This window comes from Rhincodon typus, chromosome 11, assembly GCF_021869965.1.
Source record: "Rhincodon typus isolate 14 chromosome 11, sRhiTyp1.1, whole genome shotgun sequence".
Lineage (NCBI taxonomy): Eukaryota > Metazoa > Chordata > Chondrichthyes > Orectolobiformes > Rhincodontidae > Rhincodon > Rhincodon typus.
The window spans coordinates 57,520,554-57,538,927 of NC_063342.1; the positions used below are offsets into that span (position 1 = coordinate 57,520,554).

General features: G+C 38.3%; 1 protein-coding gene across 2 annotated transcripts in view; it reads left to right on the forward strand.

The window, feature by feature from the left end:
- The window catches only part of ltn1 (listerin E3 ubiquitin protein ligase 1), a 129,267-nt gene that overhangs the window by 82,169 nt on the left and 28,724 nt on the right, over window positions 1-18,374 (forward strand). Inside the window, exons 17-21 of one of the 2 annotated variants that reach the window (XM_048603365.1) lie at window positions 2,346-2,502; window positions 5,122-5,229; window positions 8,117-8,259; window positions 13,246-13,396; window positions 14,808-14,952. In XM_048603365.1, the coding sequence (XP_048459322.1) occupies window positions 2,346-2,502; window positions 5,122-5,229; window positions 8,117-8,259; window positions 13,246-13,396; window positions 14,808-14,952 (704 nt within the window). The remainder of the gene's footprint in view (window positions 1-2,345; window positions 2,503-5,121; window positions 5,230-8,116; window positions 8,260-13,245; window positions 13,397-14,807; window positions 14,953-18,374) is intronic. The other variant, XM_048603366.1, reaches the window with a different exon arrangement.

Consider the following 18,374-nt stretch of genomic DNA (forward strand, 5'->3'; position numbering starts at 1 on the left):
AAAGCTGACGTTTCGGGCCTAGACCCTTCTTCAGAAAAAGGGTCTTCAGAAAAATGAGATAACAAGAGTATGTTCTATTAGTGTGAAGGGCAAGGCTGGTACTGTAGGGAAAACTGGATGACTACAGATACTGAGACTTGGGATCAATCTCTGGAGGAAGATAGGAGGAGTCAGAGCACACTTAAAAGTGAGATCAGGAGGGAAAAAAGGGGACCTGAGATAGCTTTGTCAAATAAGGTTAAGGAGGATCCTAAGAGATTCTACAAGCACTTTATGGGCAAAGAGTAAATAGGGAGAGGATACGGTCCCTTAAGGATCATCGAGACTGTCTATGTATAGAGCCACATGAAATGGGTGAGATACTAAACAAATATTTCGCCTCAGTACTTGCTGTGAAGAAGGGTCTAGGCCCGAAACGTCAGCTTTCCTGCTCCTCTGATGCTGCTTGGCCTGCTGTGTTCATCCAGCTCTACACCTTGTTATCTCAGATTCTCCAGCATCTGCAATTCCTGCTATCTCTGAGCCATCAATTTTCTGTTGTTCATTCACTTATTTGCTTCAATATTGTTATATTATTTACGAAGTGTTAAGAACTATTTGTTATGTAAATATGTATGTATTCTGGGTGCTGTATTCACTCCTGCACAGTAATCATGTTCCGAATAACAATACAACAATGTATTAGTTCACCAGCCCCGTGGTGAACTGATAGAAATACACTTGAAGAAGTTTTAGCATTTGAGTCGAAAGCAGGGCTTCCCAAAATGAGGGCAGCAGCCCTAATGGGGTCACAGATTTTGACATCAGAGTTCTGAGGCAGTAAAGGGTCTTGACAGATTGAACAACTGCACAGCAGTTTCAAATCCTTGCAGTTTTTTTTCAAACTATGGCTGTAATCTAAATGACACAACCTCAAAGCCTGGCTCCTGCAGCAATAAAAATTGCAGTCTTTACATTATTTGAAAAAGTAATACAATTTCCATGCCTTTAATTGTTCAACATCACCTCTTTCTTCCCCCCGCCCCGATCTCCAAAACACGCATGCACGCGCACACACACATGCCCTTATAGGTCTTAAGGTCTCACTGAGGACTCATAGCAGTTTTCAAGTGTTGAAATGGGATCCCGATGGGCAACATCTTGGGACACTTCTGTCTAATCTGAAGAAGAATATGTCATAATCATGCAAGGAATAAAAATATTAAGTTAGCAGAGTCAATTATTACCTTCTATTAAAAGCAAAGTACTGATGAAGGTCAGAAATAAGAACAAAGTACTGGAGAAGTTCAGCACCTCTGACTGCATCTGTGGAGGTAGAAAGAGTTTGAGTCCAGTATGACTTCTTTGGGTTCCAAACTCTATTTTTCCCTCCACAAATGCTGCCAGACCTACTGAGTTTCTCCAGCACTTTCTGCTTTTATTCCATGGTTGCCTTCTCAGCTGTGACTTTTTTTAATGCAGCATCACATCATTCCATTATGTAACTTCTCTGTTATAATGGTTTATTGTTTTCTGTCTTTCAATAAAGCTAATTTTGTTGCAATTAGTAAGAGAATCATTTAAATAGAATTGTCTTCATTTTAATCTGATGCGCATTCACTAAATTTAATAACGATTTTTTTTTTAGCTGAGGCTTAAAAATAAATAATTTCTAAGTTTGTTAAAGCAGAATCCTAATGATGCTTGTGTACAGTGTCTCAGGTGTTGGGTCTGTTCTACTGATTTTTCTGTGGTCAGCGTAATTGATTTTTAGAATTAGTAGTGCATTTTTGCAGACGCCAGCCAAAGACCATCCCCATGCAAATATGTCCAACATCTGTTACACACTATCCAAGTGACTTTGTTTTAACTGGCTTCGTGTATTTTTAAAGCGCTGATGCAAATCTCTTCGTGAAGCCTTCATAATCTCTTGACCTCGTCGAAGATGTAATCATCAGTCCTTCCTTTCATTATTCTTGATATCGATGACTAATAGATCCCTTTTAGCGGGTGGGGAAGAATTTTTTTATATTAGTTTCTTTTCATGATGTTAAAGATTATATGGTGTAAGTGTCTACATGGAGAGTTATTGGATGTATTTTTGTTGGATAATTATGGCATAATTCTCATTTTGAGGTTTTAGCATTTATGTCAAATTGGGGCAGAAAACAAATAGATTGTTTAGCTTGTATATTTAGATTAGTGAGGCCAAAATAATTTGGTTTGTTGTTTTAAAATGTTTAAAAATTTTTCTAATGTGGTAGAATGTTGCAACAAAGCTAAAAAGATACTCTGGCATCTGAATATTTGATTTTGTTTTTAGAGATATTATGGATACTTTTACATTTTGTTCTTTGTTTTACTAGTTGCTGCAGAAATGCTGTATTCTTTGCAGTGGTGTGAAGAGGTGAAAGATTTTTGTCCTACTATTTCTAAGTACCATGAACTGCTACTTCAATTTGATATTACACGTGATAGACTGATGAAAGCATGCAGTACATTGTCTGAAACTCTCTTTGGCAGGTAATCACACCAATTCTGTGCCTGACTGTATATTATTGTAATCCAGTGATTTTTTTATTGTCTTGTAATATGAAATATAATATTAATGTCACAATTTGATGTACTTATGGGTGTATTTATTCACTGCTGGAAAAAGTTATTGCCAGCCAAAGTGAAATGCATAAACATTTCTGACAGAAATCCACAGGACTTCCATAGAAAATGCTGTTACTTTTTGTCCAGCCTTGCTGGCTGGTTGTTGTCATATTTTGATTTTGTTAATTCAGTTGAAATTCAATACTGCTGGTGCACAACAGTGAATGATTATTTCATCACCTGCATTTCAATGTTTTAATTTACAAACATTCTGTTTCATTTTTCGATGTTCTGCTAATTTGCTTTGAACCCTAAGGGGAGCTAATTCTAATATAGAGAAGAAAATAAGTGAGATTGTGGGGTTGATGTAGTAAAACTTTGCACAGAAAGTAATCGCTATGGTAAAGTACAAGCAAGCAGAGATTGACATTGTGTTTTTGACAAAAGCACAATGGCCCAGGTTTTTATGAAAACTCCCTAGAGGACAGTGTTAGAATAGTTACTGTTGGGGCATAGTAAAGGTGACATGTATTACAGGGGATTGATTAGAAGGGATGTCTTTGTTATTATTTGGGAGTTGCAAGGATGTATAATATTTTGGAGATAGTAGGAACTGCAGATGCTGGAGAATCTGAGATGTTTTTCTGAAGAAGGGTCTAGGCCCGAAACGTCAGCTTTCCCGCTCCTCTGATGCTGCTTGGCCTGCTGTGTTCATCCAGCTGTACACCTTGTTATCTCTGTATAATATTTTGGACTTTTTGTGTTGATAAAGTGTTTACAGAGTTTTCTGAGGTAAGGAAAACATTAACTTATTTAAGATTTGTTTTAATGTGGCTCCATCTTGCTATGAAGCTCTTGTTGCAAGATCATGCAACATTGTATGTCATAGGATGTGATGCAATGACTCATTTGCATATCACACCGTCAGACATACCCTACAGGATGGAGTGTTACTAAATCAGACGACCAAAGAATATTTGAACCTCATTTGAGATAAGTGCTGCTGTTACCCCCTCACTGTTAAAGTGCACCACCTATCCATATTATGAACCTGTACCTACAGCTTGGAGACAATCACTGTTCTTCATTTTGTGTGGCTGTAAGTTCCATGGAATTTTAACCCCTTCACCTATTATGTAATGTATGCTTCTTGTGGAGTCTTGTTTTGTGTGTTTTGCTCTGTGTTTTTAAACATTGCAAATTTACCAATCCTGCAATCCCCTGAAATGATGATAGTGGATCTTTTGACTGATCTGCAGCTGTCTTTGTGGTGATGTAAAGCAACAATGTGGTGCTGAGGAAGTTGGAGAATTTTGATCTGTTGCTTGTAAAGGTGCTGCAATTGTATCATCAAACTGAGATGAAGTGTGTCTTGCTAGGGAACTTGGAAGTGATGCTTGTCCCATGTGTTTCTCAGTCATAGAGATTGAGTGACTGGAGGATTAAAATTACCTTGTAAATTTTGTGTGTCGTGATTTTAAACAAATACACGTGGGCAAAATCAACAGGAATTCTGCAATAAGTGATAGTTTGTCTTGCAATGCTGTCACTTAGTAACGGGTGTAGAATGTGAATCTTAGATCCTGATCAGCATATACGAAGGTTCCTGAGCATTTTCTTTCAGATACTGCTGAACTAAATCTAGCAATAGTACCAAATGTACATATCCAAAATTTCAATGTCTGATAGATCTGCAAAGATTCTGCTCAGTGCAGAACATCTTTTTCCTCACCTCATTCTCAAATTATCCTTTCACAATAGATTAATCAGAATAGCGAACTGGATTATGTTGTTAAAATATGTTCAAAATAAATTCGATGAGAGTGTTGACCATAATTTGGTTACTGAACAGGATACAAAAAAAAAGAATTAAGGGACTTCCTACTTTTACGTAAGTGACACAGTTCAGAAAAGTTATGGACTAGTACTGCATTGTTAGAAGCTATTTGGCCTATCAAACCTGCACAGCTCTTTGGAAGAGCAGTTCAGTTAGCCTCACATCCCCATTCTTTTTCCATATCCCTGCAATTATTTTCTCCATCAGGGATTTATCTCATTTCTTTTTGAAAGATACTATTGAATGTGTCTATTGCAAATAAAAAAAGGTTTGAATGTGTTAAAATAGATGAGATTTTCAAAAATTGATCTCCAATAGAAAGGAAAAAATGTAACATTCAATCCTAGTAGAATTATCAAACAGGTATTGATTTTACAAACTAAAGTAACTGCATTTAAGATGATACTGAGTGAAATCTGTGCAATCAGCATGAACTTCCAGTGAACCTAACATACTGATAACTGATTTATTTAAAATAGGGGCACACTTTATCCCTCAAATGATCAACAGAAAAAGTTAAAGCTGTACATTATAGGAAGGTAATTCTTCTAAGAATTTAAGAAATGTTAAAAACCAAGAAAGAGGTACCCTTGAGTCTCTTCCACCATAAGTTACCTTATCTACATTTTTCTCCAAATCCCTTAATATCCCAACCTAATAAAAATCTATAATGAATTGAATTAATTTTTAAAAATTCTTTCAAATAGATCATTACGTAGTGGATTGCTCTGGGCTTTAACTGCATCTCAGTTTATCACCCGAACCAAGGTGATTAATGGTTGCGATCTAAAACAGTTGTACATTACAGTGGACAGGTAAGAACTCGATTATGTCAAGAAGTTTAAGTTCAGTTATTATTTGAAGTCACCTATTGTGTCCCCCCTTTCATTGTTAATGATGGAATTATCGCCCTGTAATGTGAAGACTGAAGATGTTTTGTACTGTATAATCTTATTAATCTAGAAGAAATTTTATGAATTTAATGCAGTGTACTTCATTAAATCAATTTTCCAAGGGTTGCTTCTGGTGAATTGGACAGTATACTATTTCATAAGAACTTGAGCATTTATACTGTATAGTATCAGATGTTGACTTTTAAAGGACCTGTCCCCCTAAGGCTATTGAGTCTAAGTATAATAACATTCTTAGGTCAATTAAGAAATTATTGCACTTATCACTTTGTTACTGTTGAATTAGTTATTTTCTATTTCTGGGTAAGTTATTGTAAATTAAAAGGTAATATTTTAAAATTGCTTTTATTTTATAATAAAGGCACTCTTAAAGCTTTTATGTATTATAATTTTTCCTTGCCTTTAGTAAAAGTCTTGCACATCCAGCATTTATTATAATTGTAACACCTTGTTCTTGTAATCTGTTTTCTTTCGAGCCCATTTCCAATATGCTATTAATGTCATGCCAAGTGTATTACTATTGATTTTAATTACTTCTTCTTGAGTGCTGCACTTTGGGCCACAATTTTCTTGTGTTTCGATCTGATCTAGGTGCCATAATAAAGAAGACAAATTTGAGCACGGAGGCATACTGTTATCCCATTGTCCCAACTGGAATTTCCTTTCTGCCAGAATTGTTGCTGGCTGTCCTTTGCCTACCCAGTACATGCAAATTGGGTGGGCTCTTGGGGGTTCATATGTATAGATGTTTGAAGGTGGCAAGCCATATTGACAGATTATTTAGCGCAACATTTGAAATTTTTGTTGCATAAATAATGGCATTGAGTACAAAAGGAAACATCATGCTGAAAGCATGTAAAGTATTGATTAAGCCCCAAGTAAAATATTGAGTTCAGTCTGATCAGCATACTTTAGGAGTGATGTGTGATTCCTGGAGTCGGTGTGGAATGGATTGAAAGAGGATAGTTCCAGGGATGAGGGATTTTAACTGCAAGGTTGCATACCAAGATCTGAATTAGGAGCAGGAGTAGGCCATTCGACCCCATGAGCCTGCTCCATCATTTGATAAGATCATGGCTGATGTAATTGTGGCCTCAACTTCACTTTTCTGCCTCCCACTATACTTTTTGACTCCCCTGTTAGTTAGGAATCTATCTACCTCTGCCTTAAAAATATTCAATGACTGACTCTGCAGCTCTTTGGAGAAGAGAGTTTCATAGAAACACAGCCTTTTAAGAGAAAAAGTCGTCCCTCAACCCTGTTTTAAATGGGGAGCCCCTTATTATTCAGCTGTGTTCCCAAGTTCTAGTCTTGCAGAATGAGAAACGTCCCTTCACCATCCACACTTCTAAGTCCCCTCAAGATCTTGTATATTTTAATAAGATCATCTCTCATCCCTTTAAAGTCTATAAGACAATTCCTTCCTTCAAGGAATCAGTTAAATGAACTACTTTCAGTACATTTATATTGTTTCTTAAATAAGGAGACCTACACGGTCCTCTAAATGTGGTCTCACTAATGTAGTAAAGCATCTCTATTTTTATATTCTATTCCCCTTGCAACAAACAAGAATATTCCATTTGCCTTCTGAATCACTTGCTATACCTGTATGCTAACTTTTGTGACACCTGTTCTAGGACACTGAGATCCCTCTTGTCCCTCAGAGTTCTGTAATCCCTCTCCATTTAAAAATATTTCACTTTTCAATTATTCAAGGTTATTTTGAAGAAGCTGGTGGTGTTCTCCTTGCGGTGAGGAGATTGAGGAAAGATTTGATCGAGGTTTACAAGGTTATGACAAGATTAAATAAGGTAGACAAAGAAAAGCTGTTCCCATTAGCTGATGGTACAGGAACAAGAGGTCACGGATTGAAGGTTTTGGGCAAATATTCAGAGACGCTGGTTGGAAGAACTTTTGTACCCAGCTAGTCATGAGCTGGAACTTGCAGCTTACAAGAGTGGCAGAAGTGGAGTTGTTCAAATTATTTGAAAAAAGAAAATTTGGTGAGCATTTGAGGAAAGTAAACATGCAAGGGATATGCTGTGGGATTGGTACTATTTGGATTGCTCCATGGAGAGTGGCATGGACTTGATAGGCTAGGGGGTCTCCTTCCTGCCAAAATGACTATATAACTCTTAAGGCCCAGATTTGCAATGAGTTTTCTGCTTATGGCCCTCATGTGGAGCAGTGGTCGTGTCCCTACCTCTGGACTAGGAGGCTTGGGTTCAAGTTCCACCTGCTCCAGAGGTGTGTAATAACATCTCTGAATAGATTGATTAAGAAAATAGGTCCTACAAGTTATGTCACTTCCTGGAGCTATCATGGGGATGTTGATAGCTACCAACCCTAGGAAGCTGCTTAGAACAAGTCTGTGTTTCTGAGTGCCTTCTATTGCCCTTTTCTCCCTCCATTCTTGCCCCAGTTTAGATAATTTAATTGGTCCACATTTGAGTAGCATCTCCACCTTTCAATGTCTGGCTGTTAATCGACCCACTTGGTGAGGATGACATGGGTCAGAAGTGTGGGGCCTCCTTCCTGGTCAGGAGCCCGCTTTTTACAAAGGATGAAATCCATCTTAGGAAACTGATGATGGAGGTACAGTTGCAGAGTGAAAACTGACCCTGTTGTAATATTAGTCTAGGAGATGAATCCTAGTGTTAGTCTAATCTCGATTTGCCCTTTTACTTATTTGCTTGAGAAATTTATGTATTCCTTTTCCAATAACTGGTTCTGTGGGTATTTTCTTACAATGCTTCAGTCTCTAGTCAATAATTTGAATTTCTGTTTCTAGATTTTTCCCTTTGACTGAGGCATGCCTGCACACAATTCAGTGCATTGCTCCATCTCTTCTCCAGGAAGATAAAAATCTTCTTGTGACACGGTGTGCTGCAAAGCTTTCTACAAGCAAGGGCACAGACATTACTAGCATTAATGGTAAGTGTTTTGCTTTTTCATTTAATATCATAAAATCTTTATTTTCTTTTTAAAAAAGCCTAAGTCTTCACCTTCTTCACTTATTTTTCTGAGTTTGTGATTTCATGCTACATTCCAAACAATTGAGTAGATAATTTCAGTTGACGCTTCAGCATAGTCCTGCTGAAAGTGCTGCAGTGATTTTTCTGTTGACACATTGAACCAAGGGGATATGATGTAAAAGATCCTTTGACACTATTCACAGAAAAGTAAAGGATTTCTCCTAGTATTCTGGCAAACATTATCCCTCAATCTACATTGCTGAAAATTAATGTGTGAACATTTATTTAATTACATTTGTGAGCTGTTGGGCAGAATCTTTTTATTTAAAACTAAGTATAGAGATAGACCTAAAATTGGGAGGCATTGTTGCAGAGAGCTGGTTGGGTTTTCTTCTGCAATTAAGTTCTTAGCTCATTACAAATGCATGCACGGGTGAAATGCCATGTTTTACGGACAGGTGGGCAGGAGGTTCTCCAACCTCTGCAGGGACCTTCAGGAGCTTCATTTTCACAAGGTACCCTGGCGGCGTTTCAGAAGACCAATTGTCTGTGCACAGTTGGCTGTTAGTGGATGCATGGACAACGTTACAGTGATTTTTGGTGTGCCATTTTCCCTGCCTTCTAGGGCTGCCCCTTATCACTGGCAAGCCAGACTTGGAAATGATTTTGTTGATGGAGGTGGAATGCTGGGATGGATGCAGAGAACATTCAAGGAACCTGAGATTTATGCAGAGTTTAAGCATTGTGGCAGCCCCCTGGATGGTAGGCAACACCTGTCGGAGTTGTTGCCTCTCACAAACAAGCTGGACATTGAGAAAGTGAAACCCACCCCTCCCACTTACTGTCCCAGAATGTGGCTAGATGATGTCATGAAACACTGAGAGCCACGTATGTGTGCTTAATGGCCCCTTATATCTGAGGAACCCAGTGATCGTTGTAAATCCAACAGCTTGGGTATTGTCTGGCTCTCTGGATTTGTGGTGAACTGAACAAACTGAATTACTTTCCTGTAGAGCTATTGGTGAACTTACAAATGCCCTTGTGGATTACCAATTGGGAGCTCATGTCCCCAGTTGAGATTTGAAAGAAACTGCTGGCTAGAAGGTTCAATGCTGCTGTGATCTTCAGAGCCTAGCACTACATTGTAAGATGCACATCTGCAGATCTTCCTACTGGATTTGGTGGATGTCAGTGATTAAATCCCTAGTTATATGAAGACATCTCTGACACTGCCTTTTACTCATCTGCAGATAACTATGGTGTCTTCAGAAGACCCTGTTTCATACACCGCTGAAGACTGGCTCCTTCCTTCAGATGCTGGTCGCTTTTTCACATCCGCAGCTCCCTGAGTCTCCTGCTCCTATCCATAAAAATGACCCAGAGCTTCCAGTCGCCTGCCACTTTAACACCATTATGTTCCCATGCTAACATTTGTGTCACAGGCCTGTTACCGTATTCCCTCAAGCCTCAGTGCAAGCTCAAAGAGCAGCATCTCATTTTTCTCTTGGGGACACTGCATCCTCTGGGACACAATATTGAGTTCAAAACCTTTAGAGCTTGATTGCATTCTTTTGTTTTTTTTAAACCCAGACCCATACCAGGTTCTATTATATTTTCGCACTCTTAGGCCTATTATCCCATTACATGGTTTGCTTTCAGCACCTATCCATTCTCTGCTACCCTCAGCTCTCATTATCACCTGTTCAGCTTCTCTTCTGCTCAGGCCTGCCATCCATTATCCCCTCATTTATCTACCCCTTTCATATCTCTCTCTGGGCCCCATCTCCACCTATCCGCTTCCACCCTTCTCTCTCCCTACCACCCCCACCAAAACCATCAATCTTTATCATAAATGCAACTTTTTCCTAGCTACTATCAGTTCTGATGAAGCGTTACTGGACTCAAAATGTTAACTCTCCCCACAGATGCTGCCAGACCTGCTGAATTTCAACAAAAGTTTCTGTTTTTGTTTCAAATCTCCAACATCCACAGTTCTTTGTTTGAATCTCCTGTTTCTGCTCCTTTTGATGCTGGCATTTCTTTTACTTTTCCTTCTCAACCTCAGCAATACAGCTGCTTGGTTAAGTTGGTCAAACATCTAGCAGTGAATTATTGATCAGTGAAGAAATATCAGGAATGAGATGTTTGTGTGGCATTGAAGATTTTAACACTTTGGACCATTATCAGGCTGCTCAAAAAAGAAAATGTCTGCACGATAGCCACTCTACACAGTGAGGTGCATCCTCCATACCCATCATTGGTTTTCTTTTTGCTCATTTTGCCATGTGCAAGATTATTGTAGCCTTGATTGTTGTATTGCTTTCCATGAATGCAGCAGTTACCTCAATCTGACTTTTGGTGGCCTTCATCTGAATCTTAAAACACACAACAAAATAAACTCTCTTCCATTCCCCAACACCATCACTTTAAAGCATTTAAAATCCAGAGCATTCTGGTGCGGGAATTTGAATCCGCACTGTTGGTGTTACTCCGAATCAAAAATCAAACATCCAGCCAGCTGAACTAACTGACCTCCAAATAAGAAAAATAGAGCTTTTGACAACTTCAAAAAATTTAATACTTTAGAAAGATTAGAGGAGCGTAGATAGTACAGAGGTGAAGTGAAAAAGGAAATTAGCAAAGCCAAGAGAGGATATGAAAAATGTGTTGGCCTGTAAAATTAAGCAAAATCCAAAGATGTTTAATCAGTACTTTAAGAGTAAGAGGATGACTAAGGAAACGGTTGAGCTTATCATAGATGTACATGGTAAATTGTGCGTAGATGCAGAAGATGTTGCCAGAGTACTACATGAATATTGGAATGGCAATATATTTCCAAGTCAGGATGGTGAATGACTTGGAGATGAATATGCAGTTAGTGGTGTTCCATGTATCTGCTGCCTGTGTCTCTCTAGGTGGTAGAGGTTGTGCTTTTGGAAGATGCTGTCCAAGGAGCCTTGATGAATTTCTGCAGTATATTTTGTAAGTAGTATTCCATCACACCTGACTTGTGCCTGTAAATGATGGACAAGCATTTGGGAATCAGGAGCTGAGTTGATCCTGTTGGATTCCAAGCCTCTGATCTGCTCTTGTAGCAACTGTATTTATATGGATAGTCCAGTTCTGCTGCTAGTCAATGATAAACCCCCTCCTCACTGCTTCCCAACCATGTCAGAAGATGTATCCTGGGAATTCGGTGATGGTAATGCCATTGGAATAGGCAATAACTAGATTCTCTGTTGATGGAAATGATCATTGCTTGTCACCTGTGTGACATGAATGTTACTTGCTACTTGTCAGCCCAAGTCTGGATATTGTCCAAGTCTTGCTGCATTTGGATATGGGCTGCTTCAGTCTGAGAAGTTGCAAATAGTGCTGAACGTTGTGCAATCATCAGCAAACAGTCCCACTTCTGACTTGATGATGGAAGGAAGGTAATTGATGAATCAGCTGAAGATGGTTGGGCCTAGGACACTCCCCTGAGGTACTCCTGCAGTGATGTCTTGGAGGAGAGATGACTGACTTCCAATTATCTTCCTTTTTGCCAGGTATGGCTCCAACTCATGGACAATGTTCCCCTTGATTCCTGTTGATGCCAGTATTGCAGTGGCTCCTTGATTTCACATTGGGTCAAGTGCTGCCTTGATGTCAAGGGAAGTCACTCCCGCCTAATCTCTGGAGTTCACCTCTTCTTTCCATATTTGAACTGAGACAGTGAAATCTGGAGACAATAACACTGGGCGGAACCCAAACAGACTATGGCCAAGTTGAATTTGTACTGCGTTTTGTATTTGGTACATACCTTAGTAATTTTTCACATTACTGGTTCGATGCCAGTGCTGTGCCTGTACTGGAACAGCTTGGCTAGGGGCAAGACTAGTTCTGAAACTCAGGTCTCCAATACTGTCGGTGGAATATTGTCAGGACTGAGAGCCTTTGCAGTATATGTTGCCTTCAGCTGTTTCTTGATATCAAAGTGGAATAAATCAAATTGGCTGAAAACTGGCTCCTGTGATCTTGGGGACATCTAGTGACTGTTGCAAATGCTCCAGCCATAGTTTTTGCACTGATATGCTCCCCCATCATTGAAGGCGGGGATATTTGTAAAGCACCCTTCTCCAGGCAGTTGTCTATTGCCAACCATCTCTCAGGACTGGATGTTGCAGGACTGCAGAGTTCCAGAGTTGATGTTGAGAATCCCCCAGGACAACTCCTTCCCAACCTTATACCACTGTACCATCATCTCTGCTGGGTCTGTCCTGCATTGGGACAGAATGTACCCAGACATGGTGATGGCCTTGTCAGGGACATTGTAAAATATATTTTGTACGTATGACTATATTGCAACTGCAGTTGTTTGACTAGTGTGTGAGACAGCTCTCCTAATTTTGGCATTAGGCTGTGATGTTAGGGGGAAAGAAAAACAGAATTTGCTGTAAAAGCTCAGGAGGTCGAGCAGCGTCTGTGGAGAGCAATCAAAGTTAACATTTCGGGTCCAGTGACTCTTCTTCAGAACACTTAGCTGATATTCCTTGGATTCTACTGCTGTTCCATCTTCATTGACTATGAGATTACAGTTTCAGACTTCTTTTTTCTTACCCCTACGTTGTCCTACTGGCACTTCTGTTGTATCATTTTTTAAAAGAAGTATTTTAGAGATTATTGTGATCCTCTGCAAATCTGAAATCTCACTGTGTGCCAAGTATTTTGTTCAAAAATTGTGTAAAACTTCTCTAATACGAAGAACTTGCCTGGTTCTGAACACTGCAGGAGTTTCACATGCCAAAAGTGGAAGTCTATCATCTGTAAATGTAAAAGAAATACATTTAGCAGATTGATTCTTGAATTAAACTTAATGCTTTGATTTATTCAGTGATTTTAAAGAAATTGTGTGTTACATTTGCTTATGTATACAAAATGTATCTTGCGTGTATTGAATTTACAGGAGGGTTTGGAAACCTTGTTGTTATAAATAGCTGCCTACAGAATGGAATCAATGTGGAAGGTCACCATATAGATGGTCAGTTGTTTATAGATGTATTAAATACAATTATGGAATGGAGAAACTATGAAGAAGAAATATTTTTGTTTGACTGGTAAGTTAATCATTCTGAGTTGTTACTTGTTTCTATTTTATTTTTAGTTTAAAAATGTAAATATTCTGCCTGGAAATGATTTGGATATACTTAAATTTGCCTTGTAAACAACTGTTATGAATAGAGAAAGCAATGTGTTTGTATATGAATTTGTTATTTTAAGATAAAGTAAATCTTAATGAAGAAACTTTATGAATATTGAATTGAAGCAAAAAGAACTTTTATATGTTCAGTGTACTTTTAGCATTGAGTGAGGAATCGCAGAAAATAGATGAAGCACATTTAAACTTGGAAGTGCGGTCATCCAGTACACACAAGTAGCTGACTGTGTAGTGGCATTGTATTTGCTCGTTTAAAAAAATGTCAAGCAGATTTGTATCTTTACATTTGTATCTTTACCAACTCATGATCACCAATCTATTTGGTTCAAAACTATAGACCTTATGACATAAATATCTTGATTTTGAATATCACTCTCCCTTAGTCTACTGTACTGTGATAATTTTATAAGACTTGGATAACACACAGGAGGTAAACATTAAGTCTGTTCTTCATATGAACTGTGTAAAATCTACCCTTTCAAATCTTCTGAAACTTTATATTAGTTTTTTTCAAAATGATACGTTCATTAAATTGTTATTGATGTACAGTGACTCCTGCCATATTGGTAAATATAGCAGGTTTTGTCACAGTGTTTAAATTTCAAAAATGCTTACTTAACTATAAAATACATTTGGACATCCTGAGGCCATGAATGATGTATAAATGAAAGTTGTATTGTTATGCCGCTAATATGCTACAACTGAAATTGAATGATTTGTTAGTTTTTTTTGTGGTACATTTGGATGTGAAAGCTGGTGTCATCCAGAGAGCTGCCTATGTTTTTTGAATAATAATCTTGGATCTTTAATCTCCACTGGAGAAGACTGATGGGATTTGATTTAGTTTCTGTTCAAATTATAGCAGCTCTAAATTATCAGGCTTGGTTATATACTGAACTCTGATTCATGGACAAGATTAGTATTTTCCCCCTAATTCCCATTGACTCTAATTTTGCAAGAACTCCTTGATGCCACACTCCATCAAATGTGGCCTTGATGTCAAGGTCAGTCATTGTTATCTGGTGTTCAGCTTTTTTTTCATGTTTAGAACCAAGATTGTAATGAGTTAGGAGCCCAGTGGCTCGAGCAGAATGCAAGCCCAGCTTCATTTAGCAGGCTATTGCAAAGTAAATGGTGTCTAATAACACTGTTGATGACATATTGAAAAGGAAGTCTATACTTCCTAATATTTGGATTGAAAGCATGATTTAAACATTTTTAAATGTTATGTGGAGGAACTTTGACTCTAGCTCAGATTGTTTAGGGAGCAAGAATTTTGTAAATTTTTAACATCTCTCATTTCTCTGCAGTAGTTTGAAGTGTCCCGAGTCCACTTTGCTTGGAATCAATGTGGAAATTCTACGCTTTCTGAGATTGCTGATCAAACGTTTACCAACTTCAGTAACAAGTGAACAGTGGGACTTCATCATGTGCTCCATTTTGACATGGTTGGAGGTGAGGTTTAGAACAAGGACTGACTGTGACTCAAGGATTGAAAGTGACTTAATTTGCTGATTTAAAAGCAGCATCATGTTTGTCTCTTGACTTGAATATGACGAGCTGCTTAAGTATCAGGAAAATTTTGGTAAACATTGGCCCAGATTTTGAATTAAGAGTAATGGTGAAACCATCGGTGCTCACTGCTATTAATGAGTAAATTGGATGGCAATTTGCAGTGTCGCAGATGGGGATTTAGGCAGAGAGACCGCAATGTTGTCCTATTTTCCATGGGTCTGCACAATCTTTACTGTCTGGCTTTATTTGCTATATAGTGTTACTCGGCCAAATACTAGACATCAAAACTCATGAAAGATGTGAAAGACTTAACCACTATCCAATACCCATTGACCAAATCAACAAGGGCTTGGCCAATCATAGGTTAATCTAAGTTAATTTTTAATGCTATGATGTAACTTCCATGCAGCCTCACTGGCACTGAAAGTGTACTTTTATAATTCCCATTCATAGAATCATAGAATTCTACAGTGTAGAAACAGGCCATTCAGCCCAACACCGACTCTCTGAAGAGCATCCCACCCAGTTTCACCCCCTACCCTATCTCTGTAACCCTGCATTTTCCAGAGCTCATCTACCTAACCTACACATCCCTGGCCACTATGGGCAATTTAGCATGGCCAATCCACCTGCACTTCTTTGGACTGTGAGAGGAAACCAGAATACCTGGGGGAAACCCACGCAGACATGGGGAGAATGTGTAAAGTCCACACAGACAGTCACCCAAGGTTGGAATTGAACCCAGGTCCCTGGCGCTGTGAGGCTGCAGTGCTAACCACTGAGACACTGCTGTCTTTCCTTTAGGTTTGAATTAGTTTTATTTTTTTCTTTCTAACTATTGTTACCTCTTAATCCTTTATTTTGTTTCTTGTTTTTTTAAAATATGATTTTACATTGAATTAAGTGTTTTATTTTAGCTTCCTGGTTTAATCTCTGATGCTGAATAAGGATTCTTCAATCTGATTGGTTAAAGAGGCACATTTTTGCTTGCTGTGTTCACACAGATCCCATGTTCCCTTTGGAGGGCACAGTATTGCATTAAATTCCCAATGATTCTAAGCTGCCAGACAAAAACCAAAGTCTTTGATCAGCTAAAGCTGTAATGAGTGATGAGCATTGTTCATTCACTACCAACTGCAAAATCTGGACCATTTTGTTTAGCAGAATTAGAACATCGCTGAATGCTGATAAATTATGTCAGTCAGTAAGCAGAAAGAATTTTTTTTAAATCAAAAATTGATTTGATTTCAGCTTCAGTTTCACTATGACAACAAATATAGTGCTTAATTGTTTTGAGAGTTATCTAACTTCCTTTGAGAGCATACATCGTCTTTTCCAAGCTATCATCCTTAATGTTGTTGGATGATGGCATTAGGGCAGTGTAAAAGTTGCTGGTTTAGGTAATGTCAAACATTTTCTGCTGCAAACTTCTGATATTTTCGTTTGTACTCTTTCATAGACATATGACTGAAGTTGAACCCAAACCCCACAATTCAAGCTTCCTGTTCTAGAGATTCAAGCTACAAATAATCATGAACTATTAACTATGGCCATTCTGACAGCAACTATCTGCCCTCCACTAGCTTTCTTTTAGTCTCAAATTTTTTGCTTTTTGCACCCCATTAAATCTATTCAAAGGAGAAACTTTGCTTGCTTTAGCACACTGTTTGCATCTTTCCTGTACGTATAACTTAAATTGATGACAACTTATATAGTGTCTGTAAAATAATGAAATATTTCATGGTGTTTCATAGGACCATTATAAAGCAAAGGATCTCAGACACATCAGAGCTGTTAGGTCAGGTGACTAAAAGTTTGATCAAAAAGGTAGGATTTAAAATGTGTCCTAAAAGAGAAAGGCAAGATAGGGGTGGAACGATGCAACGAGGTTATTCTAGAGTTTAGGGCATAGACAGCTGAATGCTTAGCCAGCAGTGCGAGAGTGTTTTTAATTGGGAATGTACAGGAGGCCAGATTTAGAGGTGGGCAGGTAAACGGAGGGTTGTGTGGTTGGAGGAGATTGCTGAGATAAGGTGAGATGATGGCATGGGAGGATTTGAAAAATAACAATATAAATTTTAAAATCAGGAGTTCCTTGACTGCAGTTTAAATTTAGGCTAGTGTGAATAGGGGTGACGGAGAACCAGCATTTCCTGTAAACTGAGCCGCTGAGAGCATAGTTTCAGATGACCTCAAATTTTCATTGGCATAACAATTTAAAAATCATGTGACAATATGATGACAATGAAAGCTAACACAGTGCATAATGAAACAGCTCCTGGAAGCAAGCAGGCTTGTGCCAGTTTCAATGACTGTACTGTGGTGCCAGTCACCATGGCTGTTCTATGCCCCTTAGTACATATAGTGTGAGAACCTGAACCTTTTTTTTTCTTTTGAATTGCTCTTTCTCTTTCAGGCTGTTGGTGAAACTCTGTCGTTCAATTCCAGTCACGGTGACTATGTTCTATACATTAGTACATTTCGTGCCAGGATCTCATTTTCTTGTCAAAACATAATAACTTGAGTCTATTCTGATTAAATAAATCTCTAATCCTCTATTATTCCCTCACTTATTTAACTAGTTAATAACAATGAGCACAGCCTTCATATCTCCGAAGAGATTAATGCAGCCTTTTATTTCCTATAATTTAGCATTTCTGAAAAAAAAAAATTTAAAATAATTGTCCCTTTGAATGATGAAGGCTGCTGTCTTGCTGAAAGGTGTTCCTAAGCTTTAAAATCCTTCTGTTCACGTACACGGGGTACAATGTCAATTTGCTATTCAAGTGTTAAACTAATCGTGAGAAATGGCCATTCATCGTAGAAACTGTGCAACTTTCTTTTCACTTCAATTCATTGGAAATAAAAATAGTGTAAGGCTGTTTCTACAGTGGGTAATCAGACTACCAATTTTTCATGTTTGGAAATTTGCAAATCTATCGAAATCGCTTCCAAAACTCTAACAAAAATTACTGTAATAACTCACTAATTCTAAGGGGAACTATATTGGCAAATCTTGATTTGAGAGGCTCCAGGCTGGACAATTTTGAAAGATGTGAAAATAGGATGTGCTGTGGTGATCTTCAGAAGCTGCTGCAACAAACAGATGGAACTTTATATTGTGGCTGACTTTGCTATGTTTCCCATCAGAGTATTTGATGCTAATGTTGAGTGTTTAAATGGTTACGTATTCTGCTTCTCTGTTAGGATCCCTCACCTTGAACACAGAATTGAGAAAAAGAATCAAATTATAGCAATTTTAAGAGATAGTAGGAACTGCAGATGCTGGAGAATCTGAGATAACAAGGTGTAGAGCTGGACGAACACAGCAGGCCAAGCAGCATCAGAGGAGCAGGAAGGCT